The sequence below is a fragment of the Oreochromis aureus genome, linkage group 18 (genome assembly GCF_013358895.1).
Source record: "Oreochromis aureus strain Israel breed Guangdong linkage group 18, ZZ_aureus, whole genome shotgun sequence".
Lineage (NCBI taxonomy): Eukaryota > Metazoa > Chordata > Actinopteri > Cichliformes > Cichlidae > Oreochromis > Oreochromis aureus.
This window is the reverse complement of record NC_052959.1, coordinates 7,100,400-7,125,802: the sequence shown is the minus strand read 5'-3', so window position 1 is coordinate 7,125,802 and position 25,403 is coordinate 7,100,400. Positions and strand designations below refer to the sequence as shown.

The 25,403-nt window shown below is 41.0% G+C and overlaps 1 protein-coding gene across 1 annotated transcript; it reads right to left on the bottom strand.

Annotated features, from left to right (window-relative positions):
* Window positions 1–32: 32 nt before the first annotated feature.
* LOC116333783 (vasoactive intestinal polypeptide receptor-like) lies at window positions 33–24,663 on the bottom strand. The gene is made up of 13 exons (XM_031757041.2): window positions 24,456–24,663; window positions 23,061–23,154; window positions 21,982–22,095; window positions 12,829–12,935; window positions 12,656–12,753; window positions 9,577–9,703; window positions 5,384–5,537; window positions 4,145–4,205; window positions 3,633–3,699; window positions 3,460–3,551; window positions 3,148–3,277; window positions 2,550–2,591; window positions 33–2,433 (listed from the first exon to the last, which is right to left on the bottom strand). The coding sequence occupies exons 1-13, from the start codon at window positions 24,513–24,515 to the stop codon at window positions 2,242–2,244; spliced, it is 1,338 nt and encodes a 445-aa protein (XP_031612901.1). The 5' UTR covers window positions 24,516–24,663; the 3' UTR covers window positions 33–2,241.
* Between the last annotated feature and the right edge of the window lie 740 nt (window positions 24,664–25,403).

The window sequence follows — 25,403 nt, the reverse complement described above, 5'->3', positions numbered from 1 at the left end:
TTATAAAGCATGAACAATGCTGGAGCCGTCCCCACAGTGCAAATGGTTTATTCAACTTCATTAAACATTTTGTTCAATAATGTCTTTACATGGCAACACAAGAGAGACATTGTCAACTTTACACTGACAGTAAGCAAATATCACGAGTAAGGAAGTACTTTCAAATGTAAACACTTATTTCCAGTTGACACCTGAGCACTAAAGAGCATCACTGTAAAACTCACAAGAAACCAACTCTTTATCCACATCACTAGCTCCCTGTCTGAGGTACTTTTAGGTTAGCTTCACTTCAGTTTCAGTTTACAGCACACACACACTCCACAAGAACCAAAACTGGAACTAAAATAAACACCAACATGACTCTGACGGAATCTGATGCCGAACATGTGAGCGTACAAAACTCTTTTCTGCATTGTTAACGTGACGCCAACAATCGCGATGTCTTTTAGCTTTATAAATTGTCAGTGAGCTCCAAAGCCAGGCAGGCGGTGCTCGGTGCTAGCATTTATGTAAACGTGCTCCCCGTAACAGCAGGTGAAATGTTTACCGTGTTAATCTCACATCTCTCAATTAGCACTAAACACAAACGGCAGCTGAAGCTATAAGTGTTGCCTATATTTGGCGACAAATGAACTAAATGGCAAAATAAATACTTTGACCTGATTATGAAGAACGCTGAGTAATCATGTTGTTACACTTCAACCTGAGGGAAACGTGAATGTCTCAACTAATTTTGATGTACAAGGGGTGATTTTGTTTTTCTAAAAGTCCTCGCCCATTTACATTGTACTAATCTCTGTATTAATATATTATTGGGACCATAGTTAGCTGAGTGGCAGGTCGGTGCCAACAAACTCTCTGCCAGGCCTCACCTCAGCTGATTCAAGTCACTGAAGTGGACGTCTACACCGTGTCTGTGCTGTTGCATAAAGTTCTGACAGTCCAAGAAGTTTCAGTGTATGATATCCTGTTATTATATTTGTATGACTAACATTCATTTTTATGCATCTCTCTGTGTTATGCACCCACACGTTTTACAAATCCAACTTGCTAGCAAAGCTTGCTTGCATTAGTTAATAATCCTTGTGTAAATATGGTCACTTCTAGCTTCAAAAACCCAACATTGCAACAGCCACAGTTAAAGTTGAGGCTTCAGAACAGGAGTTCACAAACCCACAGGCGATGTCACAGTGGCCCCCTCCATCTTTTATATACAGACTATTGTGTGGGACCAGTGGGAAAAGTCTGGGATCCGTGAGCATGCCAATCCATGTTCTAAGTAACAAGATATTTTACAGCTAATGAAAACTTTGACCTGCTTGTCTCACTAGAGGAATAAAATAGATGAAGACATTTAAAATAAATGCAGCGGAATAAACTATCCATGCAATCCAGTTAATGGAAGTAAGTTGTTGTTACTGCGTATTTATTTACAGTCTTGTAGGTTGTGGATTAATGGAATACAGCTGGTCCATCTGTTATCTGACTGTGCACTCAGACAAAAACTAAAAGCCTCTGTAATCTGAACTGAATTTCACAAGCAGGAGCTTCAGTCTCTCCTCTGGAATGTTAGCCGGCAGTAATTCAGCAGAGTATCCCCTGAATAAAACTGTCATAGGCAGCATTAGGAACCTCCACTGCACTGCCTGTGCTTTAGATTCCTCCTCTGACGGTTCACAGCAGCCTGACACAGTCACTAAAGCTGCTTCCATTGTTCCCTTAAGCAACATGGGCCATTAGTGGTTGGAGACCTCTTCTGTCACACACCCTTTTGATAAACATCTTGCAGTTTGTCGCTGGTGTTATTGGTCAGAGGACATTGAATTCACTTCAGTGTCCATGAGGGTTAAGAAGAGCTTTCTCTCTGCACGTTACTGTAGTTATTGTTACACTGAGGACCGATTTTCCATAACTTGCCTGTAGCCTTTTCCAGTTCCAGATATCAACAAAGCACTAATATGCAGTATGAGCCCATCTGTACATATTTCCACATGACATTGGCTTTCATACAAATATCGGAAACCTGACTGTTGGTGCAGACCTCCCTAACCAAAGGCTTCTCATTACAGTGGTTTTACCTTTCAATTCTGGCAAGAAAAATTCAGTCTCACTCAATTTTTGACAGGCAATCGCTAAAAATACTCAGTAACCAATATCGATCCTGTGGCAGCAGCGTATGCGAGCCACACATTCAGTGCCTAAGGATTTAAATCAAAGAGCGACAGTAACTTTAACTGGATATCAGATGGACGAGAGGCGCTCCTGACACGCAGATGTCCGGCGTGTTGTGGGGCTGCATTTGGTCATCATGGTGATCTGGGTGCTGAAGTTGTTGCCGTTGCTGCCCATGGAGGGCTGCTGGTACTTAGTATCAGCACCCAGAAACCTCTGCAGCATCCACCTGCGCCACTTACGCTTAATCTCCGACTGCACCTGCAGGACAAGCAGAGAGGTAGACAAACAGAATGAGGAGCATCGTTAAGCAGCCATGAAACACAGGATTTAGCTAATTTATCATAAAGAGCTTTGTTTTGTTAGAATTTACCCACCTCTCCATTTAGAAAGCAGTACAGGACAGCAACCACAAAACCCTGTTGAAGAGATGGGAAAAAACACACACACACACCGCCCTGTAAGAGCTGTTGTCGCACAGAAATACAAGTATGATCGCACAGCTGGGGAAACACTCAAAATACTTGCGTATGAATAATGATGGTAAAATGACGACCAACTTCAGGCTCAGACAGCAAGTTTATCATCCAGATCCTCTGGGAAATGTTCCCAGGGGATATCACTCTGAACTACAACGGTTATAAATTGAGAATACTTTCCATTGCACAGCTTCCATCATTGCACTTTTCTCTCAGAGTTTACTTTCAATTTAATACTCAGCAAACGAGCAAACTCATTATTCAAGCGTACAAAGTTAAACATGTCAGCAAAACCAACCATTCATTTGCTCCATCCGACAAACTATCTTCATAAAACTTTGCAATCAAATGAAAGGATGTCCACTTGTGGCAGCAGGTCCGTCTAAAACGCGATATTTCAAGCATAAAATCCACACATTCATCTATATGTAGTGCTGCCTGCTTCTGTGCACCATTTGGAAAGTGTTGCAGACTTAATGCAGTTTTGGGACGTTACCTGAAATGACCCCAGAATAAGATCGAACACCATCCTCACTTGTGGGTGAATGTCATCGGGGATGAAAGCAAAAATAATGTAGTTTATGCCAAAGAGAGGAATCAACAACAGAGTTGATTTAGCCAGTCTCCTAAAAACATGAGATGGGAGGAAAAAGAAGTAAAGAGAAAGCTCGTGTTCAGCCGTGTTAGAGAGCTTAGCCAAAATCAAAACCTAAGAGCAGCAAAATTAATTAAATTAGCATCACCTGATAAGAAATGACTGCAACCCACACTATGATCAAGATGCTGACATTTTGCACTGAATACCTACGAGTATTGATTGGACTCCTTTCTTCCAATGTCTGGGCAATTCATCTTCTGCCGCAAAATCCGGATGATACAAATGAAGAGGAAAAAGTTCACCTGCCACGAAAGTAGCAGACTGGTTAATTTTGCATTAAGCTGAGATTGGAATGTTACTCAAAAAGAGCTGCACTGACTCACAAGTATGGTGATTAAAATAGGGGTTTTGATTATCCACCAAGGGCTGTCATCAATTGTCTCCCAGCATCTGACATGGAAAAAGGAAACGCAAACAAGAAGTTCTTAATAAGAGATCATAAAAAAAATCACTGGACTGTAAATAGAGGCAGCGAAAAAGCTCCGAAGACCAGCTGTTAATCTTTGTAATGGATGAAAGAAGAGGAGCTTTGAAGGTCCCTTTACTTTTCATGAAGACCACTTAAAGAAATTACATGAAAGCTGACTAAGAGTTTGTTCATACCAAATATTAAAAATCATTACAATGACACAAACTCTGTTTTTTTCTTATATTTCCATGTATGTATGCACGCTTCAATAAGTATTAAAGTATTAAGGCATGGCTCAAGACTTTTGCACAGAACTGTAATTCTAATATCTGCATCAGTATTGGCTAAGACTTTCACAATCAGTGCATCCCAAATGATAACTTCACTTTAATCAACAAGAAAACAAGGCTAAAAAGATGAACTCACCCAGGTTGATCTGAAAAAGCCTTCGTTATCGCCCACGCTGAGATAAAGATGGTCGGAGCCCCTGCAGACAAATTACAGCACAAACAGAATTGCCTCTAAGTTATTTCAACATTAAAATGATCTCTGTTTCTCAGAGAGAAATGATCAGCTCTGTGATTTATTTTATAGATTATTTTATATACTTATTTATTTATCGGTACCACATTTGGGCATGAGTACACTGTTAATCCTATGAATGGGTTTACAGCTGAAGCAATATTGCTTTTTAGCTATGCTTATCATTCTTAACACGACTCATGTGTGCTCTGTGCCAATACTGACTCATCCTGGGTATCTGTGGGAAAGGCTTGTTTCCATTTTCCTGCTTGCAGACACAACATTTCAAGCCTATTTCTAGATTTACTTCACTGTGAAGGGAAAATAAATATTGTTGAATATATACGTCAAAGGCAAATTAAGGATCAAAAGGTAAAATATTTTCAGATTTTAACTGAAATTAAGATGAAACTCCTCAAAGGTTCCACCTAACACCTTTTTTACGAATATATGAATTCTGATGAAAGCAGGGACCATATTGCTGTTGAAATTAAAATATAGCAGTTCAGGTTCACTTGTTTGATCTCTAAGTTTGGCAAAGAATTTAATTTATTTATATGTTACGTTTGCCATACATATATAAAACTATTTGCCTTCCAAAAGCATTGCAGGACTCTTTGACTGAATTATAACAATGAGGATGGGTGCCAGCCGCCTGCTGCTGCTAATCTAAGAAAAACTCATTCATATGCAGATTGAAAGTTAAGTATTTTTTGAAGCAGCTGCATGTATTAAACCTCTTTTACATAAAATAATATATACTCCAGTTCCCTCCCATAATCCCATGATATGCATGTTAGGGTAACTGATGGGTCTAAGTTGGCTGCAAGTATGAAAGTGTGAATGATTTCTGTCTTGGCCCTTTGAAGGCCCAACCACCAGTCCAGGATGTATCCAGCCTCTTGCCTCATGCCAGCTGCAATAGGCTCCAGTGCCCCATACATCTCTCCATGATAAAGCAGATATAAGTAATGGATGGACGGATCCAGTGGTTGTAGTAAAGACTAATGAAGGCATTCGGGTTGCCTGATGGCTGCACTGACACTACAGACAAATGGACACATCTGATCCCCTTGCAAATGAGATTCTGAGCACGACCTGTAAGCCTACTCATCAATATCTGGCATGAGAGCTAACACTTACCCCACCCAATGAGGATGTACCACCAGAAGTACTTTCTCTCAGAGAAGAAGGACACAGCTAACAAAGCATGAAGATAGAGGCCCTCCACAAGCAGCCAGAAGTAACTGGCCATGACCCCGTAGTGGAACAAGACCATCACTGCCTTGCAGCCCACCTAAAAAACATTAACATGTTATTGGCTTTACCAGAAATGTGCAAATGAATGTAGATACATATATAAATCTATTTCCATTTAAATGATTCAAAAGGTTACTTGAGGACGTTTTTAGCATACTGATCCCAAGGGCACAAAAAATAACAATTAAAGGTCAATACACATGTGCTATCTTGTAGTTGGGCTGATTATACTGACAGTGTTTGACCATTTAGATCTGTAATCTGCAGTAAATGTAACTGAAATCCAAGTTTAAAGCTCCTTGCTGCAGTATTAGGAGAAACCACCGCTGATAGATCGGTAGGTTTAACATAGTCCACACTGACCCCCCGCAATGTCTGCTCCATAACTTAAAATGCCAAATGGGAAAATGTTTTTAGGCAAATATTGTTATTGAATTAGCCAACCTGAGTTAAACAGAACTAGAAGAAGCCTAAAATTCCACTCTCACTATCAAGACGGCCTAAAGCTGTTAATCAGCTGAGCTAAGCAAGCAACTTAGGGTTAGAGTTTCAGGGCTGACAAATAAACTGGGACTGGGGCAGTCAAGAACTTGGTAGGCAACAAAATTAGAGAGATATGCAAAATATGCTTGTGTTATATGTTCCAGTCAGAAGTCTAACTTCAGCACTTTGAACCAACAGCAACTTGAAAATGAGCAACTTCCACATTACAACATTATAAGAAGTTCCAGTGTCGTGTGACAGTAACTTCTGTTTATTGTCGCTTACAGTTCTTCGTTTTGTTTTATTTGCTGTTCAAGATCTGTGTATGGTCCTCTTTTTCTCTTGTTTCTTTCTCCTCACCCTCAGATGTCTGCCTCTCCCTGGAGCCTTGAGGTGTCTAACTGTTAACAGGGAGTTCTTCCTTCTCACTCTCACCAACTGCTGCACATAGAGGACTGGCATACCTCACAACATAAAGCACTTTCAGCTAATGATTGTTAATTGCAGCTATTGCTAAAAGCACATAGTTTAGCAGGTGGCAGAGCGGAGTACCCACCATCATTTCCAAAAGTCTCAGTTTTGACCTGCTGTATGCACACTTGAACAGGGTTTCAAAACCAAAACAAGTGTTGTTTGCAGAAGTGTCCTAAGATGCTTGTGTTAGATATCAAGTTTAAAATAAATCCTTTTTACTGTCGAATTTGCCTTATTGTACCGCAGCAACATATGGTTTAATTCTGATGGCATTATTTACTTAACTTGTCGTTCATATCAAGTTAAATAAGGCTGCAGAGATGTATTTTTTACCTAAAACATTCACACTTTAAAGGTATATCCAGAGGAAATGCATTGACCTTTAAAAAGATGAGGACAACATAACAGACTAGACGTTTTAAATTAGCCAGGCCAGTTTTAGTCCCAGTGGGCCAAGCTAAAAAATTATAGGATTTGTTTTCTTGTTCAGAACGATGTGAATATTTAACATATTTAACAGACAGAGTACTATCAGTGTAAGACATTACACAGAACCAGCCTCTCTGACGCTGGCAAGGAGCTTTTGTTCCACTAACATCAGGTTCATTCTCGCTTATCTAAGATAAACAATCACACTTGATACACACTAAATGCATATGTTTGCAACTTAGTTGCATTTCAGTGTTATCAAACAATACTGTTGTTCTATTATTTTTCCATCTTCTTCATTGTTATCAAATGTAACATTGCTTGGTACTCTCTGTCCTGCTGGGTTGACGTTATTGGCCCACTCTTCTGTACAACATTGTTTCAGTTCCTTGAAGTTTGCAGGCATTCATTTATGCACAGTTCTCTTAATGTCCCACCACTGCTGTCACGGTCCTGGGTTGGTGACCCAGTGTTTTGATTTTTTTTTTTTATTATACACTGGTAGGATCACGAGAGGATGGGGATTAGTAATCTTTATGACCACTAGTGTTTCGGTTTCTGTTTTGCATTTCTAGCTCTCTAGTTCTTCTGGGTTTGTGATTTCTAGTTCTTAGATTTAGTTCTGCCCTCTGGTTTATTCTCTTGTTGCCCAGTCAGTCATGTCTCTGAGTCCGTGTCTGAGTGTACGTGTCGTATTTCCTGTTTTATTTTCATAGTCTGTGTCCTATGTCAGTGTATCTGGTTTCGCCTTCCCTCATCTCATTATGTCTGATTTGCCCCAGCGGTGTTTTTTTCCTGCTTCCCATCCTCTCGTGATCCCCCTGTGTATTTTAGTCCTCCCCTGCTTGTTGTCACGTCGTTAACCTTCATACACCTCCTCAGTGCTGTGCGTTTCCTCTGTGTTCCTAGTCTCCATAGCTCCTGATTTCTAGTTTAGGTTTCTTGTTTTCCACTTCCTTGAGTCCTGAGTTCGTTAGCTCTAGTTATTATGCTTCGCTTTTTGTTTTCTGTATTCAAGATTTTTCCCAGGAATAAAGCTGCGCTTTAAGTTTAACCCTCCGTCTGTGAGTCCTGCATTTGGGTCCTCCTTCCTGCCTGCCACACAGCACAAACCATGACAAGTGCATTTCAGTCAGGTTGAGATCTGGACTGTAATTATTGAAACCTTTTCTTTTTCCACCATTCTGTTGTAGATTTGTTGCTCTGCTTGGGATCATCATCATCCTGTTACATGGCCCAGTTTCAGCCAGGCTTCAGCTGTTGGCCTCACATCTGAGTCTAGAATACTTTGGCATACAGAGGAGTTTATGGTTGACTCACAGGTTCTGTGGCTGCAAAGCAAGCCGAAATCATAATGCTTCCTCCACCGTGCTTGACAGTTGGTTTTTAAAAGAAAGAGGCTTTCTCCTGACAATACTTACAAACCCTGGTTCAGGCCTTTTCTAAATATACTGTCATGAACTTTAACATTTAACACACTAACTGAGGTCTATTGAGTTTAAAATGTAGCCCTTGGATTTTTTGCAGTTTCTCTGAGCATTGAACAGTCTACTTATCCATGTAATTCCTTCCTTAATTGAAAACAGTAAGGGTGTGGTTAATTTTTCACACACTGCTTCTTGCATTTTGGTTTAAATTGTATTTAATATGTCATGTTTCGTATTTCATCTTAGGTTGTATTTACATAATTTTAAGACCTTCTAAAGACCAGATTTTTATAATGTCCTGAAATGACATTATAATTTAAACAGGGCGTATTTTCATTTTATCAGGTCTGTCTATAGATATTTTGTTACCCACATAAATGAATTGGTGACACAACATTTGATTTGTTTCCAGGGCTAGATTAAAACTAGGAATGTGTGTTCTTGCAACTCTCTGTGTTATTTTGCACGAGGTTTTCCACTTTCACCCCAACTGTATTTTTACAAGCTAAGTAGTGTGCCTCACACCAAGTAAACAGAAGTGATTTTAAGGTATAAAACTATACTTTCCGCCTCCTTTTGTTTTTGCTTTTTCACTGAGGAGTTTAGAAATCTGTGAGATATTTAGCAGCTGTGTTTAGGTCAGGACAGCCTGTGTACCCTGAAGGAGAAATGTCTAAACTCAGCCATTAAGCAACAGCACTTAGCGATATAGTAAAGCGGGTGATTTACAGTGAGTTGATCCAGTCCTCTCTGGTAATAAAGTGGCAAGAAAACAGCACTAACGTTGGTGACTTGATCAATCACATAAAGTAGCCTTATTACAGGGAGCAATGCCACATCTAGGAGCTTATCTAAATACTTAACTTATCGGTTATGACATTGCGGCATTTTGTGGTAATAAAGTCAATACAGCACTCTGAATGTGATTTATTGACAAAGCTCTCTGTAGTTCAGGCTTAATGTTCAAGTTCAGGCTTAATGTTCGGCAAACAGGAACTCTCACAACATCCTGGTCCACATATGAAAAAAGAAACATCACTTTCAGAGCAGAAGTGCCTCGGCAAACACTGCTACACCCAGAACGCTGAGTAAACTTTGAGACAAAGCATTAAAGTCAGAGTGGGAAAGCGGCTGCTGAGCAACGATGCCGAACTTCAGTTAGGCAGAGAGGGAAATCAATTCGCGCAACCAGTTGAATAATAGAAAAATCATCCTGCAGAGCTTTCAGCAGCGAAGTGAAAGGACGGTGAACGGCGTACTCACAGATGCTTGGCAATCTGTCTCGCCGACTTCGTACAGAACCACATCCTTGATGAAAACAGTCACAGCTTTCAGTATGAAAGACACAAACAGATGCATGTGGATGTAGTTTCTTGTGCACTGCAGCTTCCTGAAGAAGAATACAAATACACAGAAAATGAACAGGCAAAGTACTCCTAATGCATCCCGACTGGTTACAATGAATGAGCTCGTCATGTGTCTCGGAAATCATCAGAAAAAAAAGCGTGTATCAAGAGAATATGCACTAGAAACTTCACTGACTTAGTTCAGAGGAGCACAAAACAGATGTGCTTTTCAGCTCAGGACAGCAGCCATTCTAAGCACTTAGTATACATGATTATCGCCTTGTAATTTCCTACCACCGTGCTCTGCTGTGCTGCTATCTAAATGTCACAATTCATTTAAACCCTGCAATTGTCATGAAAGGATTTCTGCATGTCTCCCACTTTGGATGTAGTTTTTTCAGTGACATAATACAGGGAGTGCAGAATTATTAGGTATAGAGTATTTTGTCCACGTCATCCTCTTCATGCATGTTGTCTTACTCCAAGCTGTATAGGCTCTAAAGCCTACTACCAATTAAGCATATTAGGTGATGTGCATCTCTGTAATGAGAAGGGGTGTGGTCTAATGACATCAACACCCTATATCAGGTGTGCATAATTATTAGGCAACTTCCTTTCCTTTGGGTCAAAAGAAGGACTTGACAGGCTCAGAAAAGTCAAAAATAGTGATATATCTTGCAGAGGGATGCAGCAGTCTTAAAATTGCAAAGCTTCTGAAGCGTGATCATCGAACAATCAAGCGTTTGTTTTCCTTCTTCACCCCAACCGGTCGCAGCAGATGGCCGCCCCTCCCTGAGCCTGGTTCTGCCGGAGGTTTCTTCCTGTTAAAAGGGAGTTTTTCCTTCCCACTGTCGCCAAAGTGCTTGCTCATAGGGGTCATATGATATGATTGTTGGGGTTTTCTCTGTATTTATTATTGTGCGATCTATTGTACAATATAAAGCGCCTTGAGGCGACTTTTGTTGTGATTTGGCGCTATATAAATAAAATTGAATTGAAATTGAATTGAAGTTTCATTCAAAATAGTCAACAGGGTCGCAAGAAGCGTGTGGAAAAACCAAGGCGCAAAATAACTGCCCATGAACTGAGAAAAGTCAAGCGTGCAGCTGCCAAGATGCCACTTGCCACCAGTTTGGCCATATTTCAGAGCTGCAACATCACTGGAGTGCCCAAAAGCACAAGGTGTGCAATACTCAGAGACATGGCCAAGGTAAGAAAGGCTGAAAGACGATCACCACTGAACAAGACACACAAGCTGAAACGTCAAGACTGGGCCAAGAAATATCTCAAGACTGATTTTTCTAAGGTTTTATGGACTGATGAAATGAGAGTGAGTCTTGATGGGCCAGATGGATGGGCCCGTGGCTGGATTGGTAAAGGGCAGAGAGCTCCAGTCCGACTCAGACGCCAGCAAGGTGGAGGTGGAGTACTGGTTTGGGCTGGTATCATCAAAGATGAGCTTGTGGGGCCTTTTCGGGTTGAGGATGGAGTCAAGCTCAACTCCCAGTCCTACTGCCAGTTTCTGGAAGACACCTTCTTCAAGCAGTGGTACAGGAAGAAGTCTGCATCCTTCAAGAAAAACATGATTTTCATGCAGGACAATGCTCCATCACACGCGCCCCAAGTACTCCACAGCGTGGCTGGCAAGAAAGGGTATAAAAGAAGAAAACTAATGACATGGCCTCCTTGTTCACCTGATCTGAACCCCATTGAGAACCTGTGGTCCATCATCAAATGGGAGATTTACAAGGAGGGAAAACAGTACACCTCTCTGAACAGTGTCTGGGAGGCTGTGGTTGCTGCTGCACGCAATGTTGATGGTGAACAGATCAAAACACTGACAGAATCCATGGATGGCAGGCTTTTGAGTGTCCTTGCAAAGAAAGGTGGCTATATTGGTCGCTGATTTGTTTTTGTTTTGTTTTTGAATGTCAGAAATGTATATTTGTGAATGTGGAGATGTTATATTGGTTTCACTGGTAAAAATAAATAATTGAAATGGGTATATATTTGTTTTTGTTAAGTTGCCTAATAATTATGCACAGTAATAGTCACCTGCACACACAGATATCCCCCTAAAATAGCTAAAACTAAAAACAAACTAAAAACTACTTCCAAAAACATTCAGCTTTGATATTAATGAGTTTTTTGGGTTCATTGAGAACATGGTTGTTGTTCAATAATAAAATTATTTCTCAAAAATACAACTTGCCTAATAATTCTGCACTCCCTGTATTTATCAGGGACACCGAGCAAGGAAATAAACAAGAACAAATCGGTGTGTAGGGGGAGAGAAGCAGGGGTGCTGAGAAAATGTCACTAATGTAAATTCTCTCTTTTGCCTGCTTTCAAACAAATACCTTCCCCGAGACACGATGACCTGGGGTGAGTTGCGTAAACGCAGCAGGATAGTTGAGCTGAGATGAAGTATCGCTCAGCTGCATGAACGCCGCATCTGCACCCCGACATAAACAGCAGGCGCTGCTCACATCCTGCATCTCCGCTCCAGAATGCAAACCCGATCGCATGTCAAAAAACCCAATGAGTAAACACAGCGCTTGTTGTTTAGCCCGCGACACACAAACAGCCTGAAATGCAAGCACAGCCAGCTGATGTCTATTAGACGCTACACACACTTGCCACTTAAACTTGTTCTAAAGATCCACGCCAACTATCTATGCCAACAATCACTTACATGCGTTTTTCTCCACGACCTTGAGACCTTAAGGTCAGGACAGAGCATAAAATCAATAACAGATGCTCATCTAAGTGATCCGACCTAACAGTTTGACTTGGTGACTGCTTGCACCCACCCACATTTGGACGACTTCTCTCACTTAATCCAGTTACATTGCTTTGTGAAAAGACTGTAAGACCTCAATAAAATGCAGGAAGCATGGTAGGAAATGAGAGATCGAAGGGGTTTTCTTGCTTTAATAGGTGCTTGATTGTCTTTATGTGGGAACATTAAGCAGTGTTATGATGAATCACCTTACCGGAAAAGACACAGTATGATGATAGCGACTGTCAGAGAGATGAGCGACACGCTGTGACCGATGGTGTATCCCACTTTGATGGCGTGGAAGAATACCTCCTGTAACAATACGTTTCAGTATACAGTCCATTGGGTATGGGACATTTAACTTAAAGTTCCAGTTGCCACACTCACTTCATGGCTATCCAAGGTGGTGTTGGGATTATATCCACAGTCTGCTATGTAGGAGTCCATGCTGACTGAGGTCCAACCATCCGCGGTGCAGGTCTTTGACAGGTTACCTAATGAGCAAAGGGACAGAGGAACAACACTGGAAATTATTCGTATTACTTTACGCCGCTCTTCCTGCTATCCTTTAACAGTAGAATAAAGTGCTTGTTGAGATGGGAGCTGTAAGAGCTGCAGGGCAGACATACCACTGCATTTAATTAAAACATGCTGAGACTCATGTCTCCCTGGAATACACCCAAATAATCAAAGGAAACAGAACGAATGACTGAAGGGGCTCAGTCGCCCAACTGGCTCAGAGATGCTGAGGCAATTCCCATGTGCACTTGCTTCCATCTGTTTCTTAATTATGTGAAGGCTGTACACACAAACACCAGGTGGCCATCAGTCAAGCAGAGATATTTTGGTCTGTTCTGCCCACAGAGGGCAGAGGTGAAAGGTGCATTTAGACTGACAATTAAGAAATTGTATGACTGCATGACCAAAATATAGTGTCGCAGATTTGCAGTAACAAAAGATAGAACTCTTTAAAATTAAGTGTAGAGTCAAACTTGGGAGAACAATGAAGTAAATGAAATTACAGCAAGATAAAGTTTTTGGGTTAAAGCTGAGTCCAGTAGTTGTCCGGAGTAGCGTACAGGAGGCCAGAGAGTTTCTCTTATTGAAAGTGCTGAAGATGAGATATATCTGTAGATCTTTAATCTTGAGTAAAGTGCTGTTCAGCAGAGCCCTGCTCTACAGGAGAATGGAGGTTAGCTACAGCGGTGGGAGCTAATGAAGTGCAAATACTTCATTACTGTACTTAAGTAGAATTTTCATCTGTAGTTTACTTGAGTAATCTTGTTTTCTGACTTTTTACTTTTGCTCCCTACATTTTTAAACAAATATCTGTACTTTTTACTCGTGACATTTTCAAAACAAGGTCATTACTTTTGGTTTGAAGTATTTGAAGGGAACTATTTCGTCACTGCGAGCCTCCAAACATCAAACTGATTTGAGCCTAAACAGAAACACATGAAAGGCAGTCCTGCTTGTGTATTAATCACCAGGAGATGTGGTATAAAACAGATGAAAGAGGCAAACGTGTGGGCCATAGTCAGGGGTTAAAGTGGGCCTGTGTTTTGATTTTTTTATTATTATTATTATTATTTTTCTTTTTTGGCACAACACTGGAACAACTGCAGGTGTCCATAAGTTATGTTTGCGGTACTTCAGCATCTAGTTAGCCCTACAGAAGTGATGTTTTTTAATTCTCAGGTAATTTCAAATCCGACGCTTCTATCAGCTCAACAAACATCAGCAAACACATAAACTGTTTGTGTGCAGTTTGTCTCACGGTGTGTTGCTAGCTAAAGGTCCTGTATTTTACAGGGAGAGAAAAGAAAGAGCTAACTTCACTCAGAGATGGAGAAAGATAAGAAAGACACAACAGGAAAGGAAGAAGAGGGGTTAAAGATAAGGACTGATCGGTGGTGTTTGATAAACTGGAAATTTAAAGCTTACATGTAAGTTCTCATGATTATAAATCAGATATCTGGTCTGTACACATGACATTATGTTTTTTCATATTGTGAAACCTGCTGCAAAACAAACTGAGGTAGACTCGCTGTGTTATTTAAAGGTGGCATGAAAATCCTCTGCAGAATAAACAGGTTAGTTTGCTGTGAGGGGTTTAAAGTAAAGAACAGTGTGTGACTGGTGCACAGTGGCTGTGGTTTCATGGTCAGAGTTAGGTTACATAAAGTAAAGCAGAGATGAATCTGAAGTTAAGCTGATGATGCTGAGAGTCATTCATCGAATTTCACCTTCATACCAGCTTTATACCTTCTAGAAAAAAGACAGCAGCTACTGTCAGTGTAGAGGATGGAAATCAGCCAAGACAACTCATAAAACATCTGCTGACATCTGGTTGAATTAAGTTGTGTACATCCACAAAGAGCAGCAGGTCAGCTGGTCACAGCCTGTACACTAAGAAAATCTACTGGAGCTCCCAATAGAAATTATTGTGATTTATGATTTGTTTCCCCACACTGAGCCAACTGATTTTAGGGTTCCCCACATGCTGAAGGTTTAGAGGCAAAGCCACCCTCTACAATTAGCAACAGAAAATAGAGCTGTTTTATTTTCTTTCTTTTTCTCTGCTCATGTTCTACTTACCTGATTCAAGCTGAGTACCTTTATTAGAATTCAAATTTAGACTGGAATAAAGTTTATATTCACATCTACTAATATTATTTCTGGAGTATTTTTAACACTAGTATCTGTACTTCGACGTAAGTACAGAATGTCTATACTTTTGACAGATCTGCTTAGCTGAGTGCAGGACCCTGCACAGAGAAGTGGAGCTCTGTACAGTACAGGTCAGACCTCAGTGCTAGGCAGATTACAGCAGAAAGTTTCTATTCCAAAGTTTTGTGAAAAAAAACAAAAGCTAAAACAATTGAAAAGGCCTCTTTTTAGGTCCTATTTATGTCCTCTGCACTTGTTGCATATGTAATGGAAGGGCAGAATATATGGCATATGATACAGAGAGGATTTAGATTTTTACAGCGTGACGAAAGCTAGAAATGGATCCATGTACTAATTAGACCTGAAAACCCATGTCCCTCCCTTCATGAGCGTCTAATCCTGAAGCATGGATTGACTGCTCTGTGCTTTTTGTTCAGTCTCTTATTGTGTCATACTTCTTTCCTCATCTCCCTTCCTACCAGTAAAGAATGGAAGCTCCGTGATCTGGTGACAAATGAATCCACGTCCTGAATGCCGCTGTGGAAATCCAAATGTAGGACATTCCGCACATTGCGTAATCGTATCACTCGGCAGCTGCTATCAAATCAGCACTGAGTTGGGAAATGACCAACAATCAACAACAAGTCTTAGAATGTATTTGGCACCAAAATTTGGTCCGCTCACAAATACCTGAGCAGCGTAACGCAGAGAAGATGGAGGCTTAGCTTCCTCAAACAACATGACAAGACACAAAGGCGAAGCTAAGCCCCTGCTGTTTCAGCCCATGCCACCACTGGATTTAGCCTGTTTGAGGGATTGCCAGAAGAATGCTTTCATCATTCCCCAAAACATGACTGCAAGGATTTTCAGTGTTCAAGTTCATCACCCCATAATCATTTTTATTTTCCTTTTACTTCTTGGCTTTTCCCGCCAGTATTGTATAGTCAAAGCCTTATCCTATCTAAGTATATCCAAATGTTTGATCCATAGTATTATTATAAATCAACTTCATGTCAAATTCACATTGCAGCATGTAGGTGAACCTGTTGACAGCTGGGCACTCTGTCATTCTCAGCCTGTAGAGAGGGTGAGCGCTATTAAAAGAGATGAATGGCTGCATGTTTGTGTTAGATCTGCTAGGTAAAGAGTTCATGAGAATGGCAACTCTGTCTCAACTAAATTTATGACCCCGAATCTCTATGGCGCCATGTTTCGTAATGCTTGTTTTTGTGTGTGAGGCTTATAAAATGAATAACCCAAGATGTGTCAATACCTTCAGTCTTTTGCAACGATTCCCAGGAGTGAGGTTAAATTAGACTTTATGACATTCTGTTAAACACGCTCACAAAGAAGAATGTATGCATCGTGTGTCTGTAACCTGCCAAGGCCTTAAAGAGCTTTCGACAACTAAATAACAGGAAAAATACACAGTGGTTCAATGACTCAAACATTTTTTTCCTGCTTTCTTGCACAGATACCTGAACCGCTCATCACCACTTCATTTAGTCCTTCTTTCATGACCTGAATGTAGACCAGGTTTAACTATCAGAGACCTGTGCTGATAAGGTGATTTACTGCATAATTGATATGGTCTACATGAATGCAGCACAACACTGCACAGAGGGGGCTGTTGATCCTGTAAACCTCCTGACATGTCAGTGAAATATGCCTCCTCTGACTTCAACCCCACAGATCCGCTGATTCTTCATCTGCCCCCTGTCTTTTCCCTGGAGTGCTATCCTCTCTCATATCATACTATCTCCCATCTGGGCCAAATCACAGCTTCCCACACAACCTTTCTTCCCCTCACTGTTCATGTAGCTGATAATGACTCGATGGCACAAAATGTTCTAATGTACCCTGCATAGTCCGGAAGTACTGGCTATTACAGCTATAGGACCTCCTTTCCAGGTTGACTATATGATACAAGCAGCGTTTTCATTAACAAGTACGAGTGCAGGTGCGCTACACCTGTGGCAGCTCGTTTATTTTGCTCCACCTTTTTTAAATGTCAGGGGTTATATATATATTTACAGTATATGCAGCTGCTGACAGGGTAAGACTTTTGGCACACCCATCAAATATTAGCAAACATACCTCAACGTCTGTTCCAGACTGTTGGACAACACTTGAGGAAACCTGCAGTTCAACCCGGAGATGGTAGCAAGACATCGCACATTATCCGGTTATAGAACCGAGCCCTGGGGTTAAGTGTGGGCGTAGAAAATACGCTGTACTGAAAAGTGTCCTGTACATTCCCAAAGACAAGCAGTACACACAGAACAGAACTCTGACTATGTACCACTATGAAAGTGGGTAATACATGGGTGGATTCATATGTGTTGTTCACTCTTGATTTTCATTATTTGATCCTGTTGACCAAAACAATTCACTTTTATGATATTATTATTACATCTATTCATCTATCTATACAAAATATTCAAAAGTGCTATTAGTCAAATTCATCTTTAGTTAACGACTGAAGTGCACTCGGAGCAGGGGAGTCAGGATATTATGGGTATTACTAACATGATATCAAATTTTGATTTTCAAATATTATGTTTATGGCCAATACTGGTGTAGACTGACCATGCATAACATTATGAGCACTGACAAATAAAGTGAATAACACTGGTCATATATTCTTCATGGCTCCTGTTAGTAGGTGGGATATATTAGGCAGCAAGAGAACATTTTGTCCTCAAATCGTAAGGATTTGAGTGAGTTTGACAAAGGTGCAGCTAAAGTGCAGCAAAAGTGCAGCTCTTTTGAGGTGTTCCTGGTCTGCAGTGGTTAGTCTCTTTCACAAGTGGTCCAAGGAAGAAACAGTGGTGAACCTGCAACAGGGTCATGGATGACCAAGGGTTAGTGATGCACGTGGGGCCCGGTACAACAGATGACCTACTGAAGCTCAAACTGCCAAAAAAGTTTATGTTGGTTATGATAGAAAGGTGTCAGAATACACAGACATCACAGTTCGTTGTGTGTAGGTCTGCATAGCTGACTGCTGTAAACTGCCAACAATGGCCACGCGAGCACCACAACTGGACCATGGAGCGATGGAACAAGGTGACCTTAACTGAATAACTTTCTTTTACATCACGTGGATGACTGGTACGTGTGTGTCGCTTACCTGGAGAACACCTGGCACCAGGATGCACTATGGGAAGAAGGCAAGCCAGCAGACGCAGTATGATGCTTTGGGCAAACTTTGGGTCCTGCCATCCATGTGGATGTTACTTTGACACGTACTACCTACCTAAGCATTGTTGGAGACCATGTGCACCCTTTCATGGAAATGGTATCCCCTAATGGCTGTGGCTAACAGCAAAAATGGTTCAGCAATGGTCTGAGGAGCACAACAAGTTTGAGGTGTTGACTTGGCCAGATCTCAATCCAAACTAACATCTTTGGGATGCGCTGGACAAACAAGTCTGATCCATGGAGGCTCCACCTCACAACTTACAGGACTTAAAGGATCTGTTGCTAACGTCGATGGTTCAGGGTTGTTTTGGCAGCAGAAGGGGGACCAACACAATACTAGGCAGGTGGTCATAATGTTATGTCTGATCGGTGTGTAGCGACTCCTTTAGTGCTACAACTTGACCACTATGTTCAAAATATAGAAGAGAGAGGTTTATTCATATATTTTCACTGTCTCATCAGCAGCAGGAGCTGAGCTAACGGACCAATAGCAACTTTACAAACATGAATAAATCAAGAAAATATTATTTTTGAAAACAAACAGCTCAATCATGCAGCTTTGTTGTCACCGCCAAAAAATATTACACAAAGCGTGGTCAATTTAGCCACTGCAAACTTCTTCTTTTTTATGATTAGCATAGCTTTATAAAGAGCCACACCTGGGATTTTACAGCTATAGCTGTTTGTTCCTGTTACATTTCTCAAGGCTCCAATTTTAAATTAAAGCCCCTTTGCCAGTCGACTACAAATAAACATCTCCATCAACTCTTACTTCATAATTAACTGAGGAGACGCTACGTGGTAATTATTGACAAATGGAGATGTTGAGGAAACTCGAAGGGTTATATTCCCAGGAACTACTGTACAGACATGCTGCAATTCAGCCAGAAAATTCCCAGGATAGTGTTTTCCCTTGCAGATAATTAGCACTACTTCCCTGTTAGGCTTTCACCGTGTAAAGAACAAATAACCAGTGTGGCTCTTTAATGAGTGTATGGTGTCTGCATGGGAAGTTGGTTATCTTGTTTCCTGCTACTGTTTTGAATTTTATTGTATTATTTATGATATTCAAGATGTGGCGGTAGAAAAGATAACAGATTGTAGGGCCAAAATAGCATCATGAATATGAGCCACTAGGACACTCCATAATTTCTATTTCTGGTCTCAGATATGGAGTGTGATGATACTGGCACAGGCTCAATAGCAGGGATATTTGGAACAATAACAACAAAATGGAAGTTAAGAAAGGATCGAGATGAGCAGCACGCCAGCATCTCTCTGATTCATTTTAATATCCCATGCCTAACTCATGTTTCCATGAATAGGCATTTAATTTCAGGTTAATCTCAGACTCGGGGATACAGACATAAAAAAGAAAAATGGCATTACGAGGCTTAGTAATCATGTGATGTACCATTTATAGGCTGTTTAAGACTGAAATTGTTTTTATTATCCTGACTATGGCATGTTTGCCAAACTACATTGAAATTCTCAGATTGATTCATTATTTTTTAGAGACTTTAAGGCATCTTAGCAACTAAGTGACTATTCACAGGCCACTTTATTAGATACACCTTGCTAGTACCAGGCCTGACCCCCTTTTCCCTTCAGAACTGCCTTAATTGTCAGTGGCACAAGCTGAACAAGATGCTGGAAACATTCCTCAGAGATTTTGGTCCATATTGACACCATAGCTGCTCATGCATGACATGAATCTTCTGTTCACCTACATTACAAAGGAGCTGTATTGGATTGACATGTAGTAACTGTGGAGGCCATTTTAATACAGTGAACTCACTGTCATGTTCAAGAAACCAGTTTGAGATGATCTGAGGTTTGTGACAGGCCAAAAAAATGTCCTCCATTCCACTGTACCATCACCAGCCTGAACTGTTTACTTGCATGTTGTCTACACCAAATTCTGACCCTGCCGTCTGAATGCTGCAGCAAAAATCAAAGCTTCATCAGACCAGGCAACATTTTTCCAATCTTCTGTTGTCCAATTTTTTCAAGCCTGTGCAAAATGTAGTCTCAGTTTCCTGTTCTTAGCTGACAGAAGTGGCACCGGGCTTTAGCCCATCAGCTTTCCAGAGCTGTAATTTGTGCGTACTGAGATTCTCTTTGGCTACGTTCACACTGCAGGCGAAAGCGCATCAAATCCGATTTTTTCGCCCCTATGCGACCCATATCCGATCATGGTATGACAGTGTGAACGGCACAAATCCGATATTTTCAAATCCGATCTGGGTCACTTTCGTATGTGGTCCTGAATCCGATACATATCCGATGTTTTAGAAAGCGACTGCTGTGTGAACGGTCATGTCGCATTAAATCCGTCTTTTACGTCACTGACACAAGACGGACGCCAATTATCAGCGCCGGAGAAGCGCCCGATAGGACATCGCGAACGATTTCTTGCCATCCGGTGAAACTGTTGGGAAGACCACGTTGGAGAAATGTGAACATTTTATTTTTACTGTATTTTCTGCAGATTCTGACAGAAATCTGCAACTATCCTTTGAAGCACCGCTCCTCTAAAACAGCAAAAAGGATCATTATTAGGTTATTTGCATTATTATGTAAATAACAAAATAACTTAAAGCAAAAATTGGGAAACATAAAGTCCGAAGTCTTTATATTAAGGGCAATCAGTCAAACAATATTGTTTGCTCTGGGTCTAAACAGAGCGAGTTGTGTGTGACATCTTCTTTTGCGCATGCGGGCCGCTTTGAGCGTTCACACTAGAGCGCGTTTGGTGTCGCATTTTATGTGTAGTGTGAACAAGCAGACAAAAAAATCGGATTTGATCAAAAAATCGGAATTGAGCATTAAGACCTGCAGTGTGAACGTAGCCATATGCACACCTTGGTTACAACAATAGTGCCATGGTGGTGGGGTGGAAAGCACTGTTCTCTCACAGAAAGGAGGTCAAAAGTTCAAAGCCATTAGCATCTTGGGGCCTTTCTGTGTGTACCTGCAAGGATACTTTCTGGCTTCCTCCCACAGCCCAAAACATGGTAGTTTAGTTGGAGATTCTAAATTACTAGTTTACAATCGAGAACATTTAGAGTAAACTAGATGAGATGAAGGCAAATTATTCTTTAGCCTGAGGCTACCCTGACAACATCCAGAAATACAAAACATAAGGCTTTGAAATTCAAAATTGTTCAACTGGTTTGTGGCCCTGTAACATCAACCACTGCAGTACAGATCATTGACATATTACTACGTTATACACAAAGTTAGTGAATGTTAGCAAACCACTGCATTCTGCAGATACTGAGTTCTGTTTCCGTTTGCATGACGAAAGTAAAACCAATGTTTTCTGTCCTCTGAGCTTGATTTTGGTCTCCTGCAATTCTGGGGGAAGTTTCCTCAGACTATTTCTACATTCTGCTACTGGGGACTGAATGGATGATAAATCTGTGCCTTCATTTGCTAACCTTCTATAATTTCTCTATGTATTTACCAATAGGTGTCAGTGACTTTCCACCACAAATGTATGGATTCTACCATGTGCTTCCACTTTTTCTAGTCAAATAACTAAATACTAACTTATTACTGTAACCTTCTGAGAGTAAAATTAACTAACTAACGCTTTTTCTCTTCTAACTCTCTTTAGAACACACACCTATATGCAACGTATATTGCAAGCTTGATTCTTACGTTCAGGAACATCCTCGGAGTGAAAGAAGAGAAATCTGGGGCAAGCGATGGTTACCACCTCTCCCACATCAGCACTGGGCCAGCAGGTGATTTTGTCCCAAATCCCACTGCAACCTAGAGAGAGACAAAGAAGGAGAGGGACCAAAAACAAGTATGTTACCTAAACTCGCATGCCCAAAGATAGAGAGAAACTTAATTTTGCTCACATTTTACACAGTGTTTCACACATGAATCCCCTCAAGTGGGAAACAGCAGCCTGTTTAAGGTGAAGGCGGAGCACTGGCGTTCCCATGGCAGCCAAAACGTGTGAGTTTAGGTCAGCTGGCATTACAGCCATGCTGGGCCCATAACAGCAGATGACCCGAATTAACATGCTGCCACGATGACTAATAAAAAAGCTCTGTGTCCTTCGTTACACGCTGTTATTTGAATTCAACAGATCTTCCTGTCTTTCCACAGTGTGTATCCTCCCGGGATGCACAATCGGCTCATGCCACTTTCACAGCGCACCTGCTCAACAGTTTGTCACAATGAAAAATCTCCTAACTAGGGTGCATTTGCACCATTACCCTGAGGATCTGACAACATTTAAACCTAATGCAAATTTAAATTAAAAACATAATGAGAGTTTAATTACTTTTGCATTGCATGGAAACAGAGTCCCATAATGCCTCCAACAGTGTTTCAGTCACTCACAGAGGCTCTGTGAAACACAATTATCTTCATGTACATAGTGTATAATGTGCTGCAAAAAAACAAAAGCATAAAAAACTACAGATCAGGTGAGCTTCACTGTTGCACTGTAAAAGCATTTGTTAGTAGCATTTCTTATAAATGCAAAACAGGATCAGTTTTCTCTGTAACTGAATCTGCATATGTGACAAGGGGCTGACATTAGGTGGAAAACAGTGTTCAATCATGCAAGGTGTAATCTAAAGCCAGACGGGAGGCTTGGACAGCTTTTGTTGTCTTTGGAGTTCATTGTGTCACTTCAATCAGAGCTCACTTGTATCATTAGGGAATTAAGATGAGACAGAATAAGTAGCTCGTGGTAAACACATACGAAGCATCTGACATACCTGTTGTTCTGTTTTTAATCTTAGCCTCGCATATGATCCTCTCCTTATCGATTTCATTCATCATGTCGCACATCTGTGTGGCCACTGCAAACACCTGTGAAGAGAGTATTTGCATGTATTTTACGTACTTCTCTTTGGCCAGTGGTCGCCTTTTAAAAAGTGTTAGCAGCACTGAAAGGGTGCAGGTGCATGCAAAAAAACTTGGGCACCATTTGACAAATCGCTAATGTTTAAAGCAAATGTTTTTGCAAAGATTTTTTTCATGAACTTCAAAAAGTGAGTCTGTAACTTTGACGCGTGAGATTTCCATTATATTTCTCATTCCTCATGATGTACTGGGAATTATGAAGTGATTCGGTGTGAAATATGAGGATTTACCATTAGGATGTATACAGACCATCTGCAGGAGCAGAAGATTTACTGCTCTTACTTGGATATATGAGTCTCCTCTCTATGCGCATTAATCAGTCGGTATTCTGTGGCTATTGTTAGCCATGAAATGAACCCATAGGACTCCAGTTTCTCTCCATACAGCAGATGACTTCCTCATTTAGTTTATGATTTATCTTGCACCTGCAGGCTCTGCAGCATCACTTCACCCATGGTGATGGCCAGACAACAGGTTGTCATTAACCAATCAGTGCAGCCTTAAGCAAGTTGGAGAGGAGGGAAACTTTCACCAGCCTAATCATCGTTCTTATTGTCAGGCTCATTTGCTAAAGAGCCCAACAGTCTGTGAGTTTGCACAGATGAAGATGTGCAGGCGTTCTATTCTAACGGGTTTTTATCTAAATTCCAGTATGATTCATACATGCTTCTCTACATTAGACAGTTTGAAGAGAAGCATGGTAAGGACCAGAGAGGCTGCAGAGGCAGACAAAGGAGGCCGTTACCATGGTGTCCTGAAAGGAAGTTCATTGTTTCGCCTGGTAATGCATCTTAACCTTGGTCATAAAAGGACAATGAAGGGCGCATAAAAACGCATGAATGTCACTGAATAACGATCCCAGTCAAGGACCACCGTTTTGTTTGCTGCTGAAAAGAGAAACCTGGAGCGAAGAACTATCTGAACTTGAACTATTATTTGTTCCATAAATTCAGGTTTAAAAAGAAAGAAAAAATAAACCCTTGAAAAAAAAAACACCCGAATTGGTCCCGTCATCCACACGTGCTAAACGGAATTAAGCTGCCCACGGGGGCACAGCGGTGCGCCCTGCATCCACACCTCTGGAGGACCGCATGCGTATCAGCCCTAAGCCCGTTTGCTGGCTTATCGCAGTGATCTACGTGGTCAAGCTTACGCTGCTAAATCAGGCAAGCAGCTGTGGTACTCTTGACAGCGAGCCCAAGCTCAGGTCATGAGAAAAGTCAAGTTTTTAAGCGGAGTGTACTCACGGGTTCCAGCAACACGCAGGAGAACAGGAGGAAAATGCCATTTGAAAATCCCACCAACATATCCAATGAAATATATAAACCATTAAAAAATAGTTTTAGGAAGAAAAAAAAATTGGTGACAGTACAATGATAATCCGTCCCAGGACTGAGAGTGCACCGGCTGACTTTGTGCGGTCTTGCGCTCTGAGCGGCGTGAACTGCTCCGCTCCTGAAGTCTCCCTCCCCCTCCTCCTCCTGCTCCCCCACCCCCTCCCACACAGGATTTACCTTGAACAGCCAACGAGTAACCAATGAAAGATCACCTGTGAACGTCAGTACACGAGGGCGTTGACATCTAGCGCCCACAAAGAAAAAAGATTAAACTTACTGTAGTTGTCGATTCAAATGAAGAAAACAATAAATGTACTTTTAAACTGTGGCTGAACTCTCAATGCTGCCGTAAAAACGGGATTTTACAGAAAGAGCTTTATCCCACGTAAGAACTGTAGACTTTTGAGAGACTTGTAGTTTAGTTTTATTTATATTTTTGTTTTGTATTTTAGACTACGTCATACAGATTGGGGGCAGTCGGGGGCTGTCATTATTTAGCAGGAAGATTTTGTCAAAGGTGGGGATCCCATAGGAACTGCATCAATGGATAATTTAAAATACAGCAGCTTGCATAGTACTGAATGTTTTCCTTCTGCTCTCGTGATTTTTTTTTTTTTTTTTTTTTAGCATAAACTAACTAACCTGACCTTTACGACATCGCCAGCTAGAGGGATGGCAAAGATAAGGAACTGGTAGAACTACTGTAGCAGGTGAATCCAGGCATTTTGAAACTCGTATATATTTTCCACACTGCACAAGTCACAGTGACAGAGCTGCACAAAAGGATCTGTAAGGACCAATAAACAAGACTCACCAGCCTGTAATCTAACTCTGACCAAACTTAACAGCAGTTAAAAT

What these genes read in the sequence shown, in the direction of transcription:
- LOC116333783 (XM_031757041.2), bottom strand. Translation starts at nt 24,515, where the DNA reads ATGTTGGTGGGATTTTCAAATGGCATTTTCCTCCTGTTCTCCTGCGTG. An exon ending in CCACCTTGGATAGCCATGAA is followed by an intron (nt 12,754 to 12,828) that starts GTGAGTGTGGCA and finishes GTATTGTTACAG; the next exon opens with GAGGTATTCTTCCACGCCAT. An exon ending in AAGGAGTCCAATCAATACTC is followed by an intron (nt 3,278 to 3,459) that starts GTAGGTATTCAG and finishes TCATGTTTTTAG; the next exon opens with GAGACTGGCTAAATCAACTC.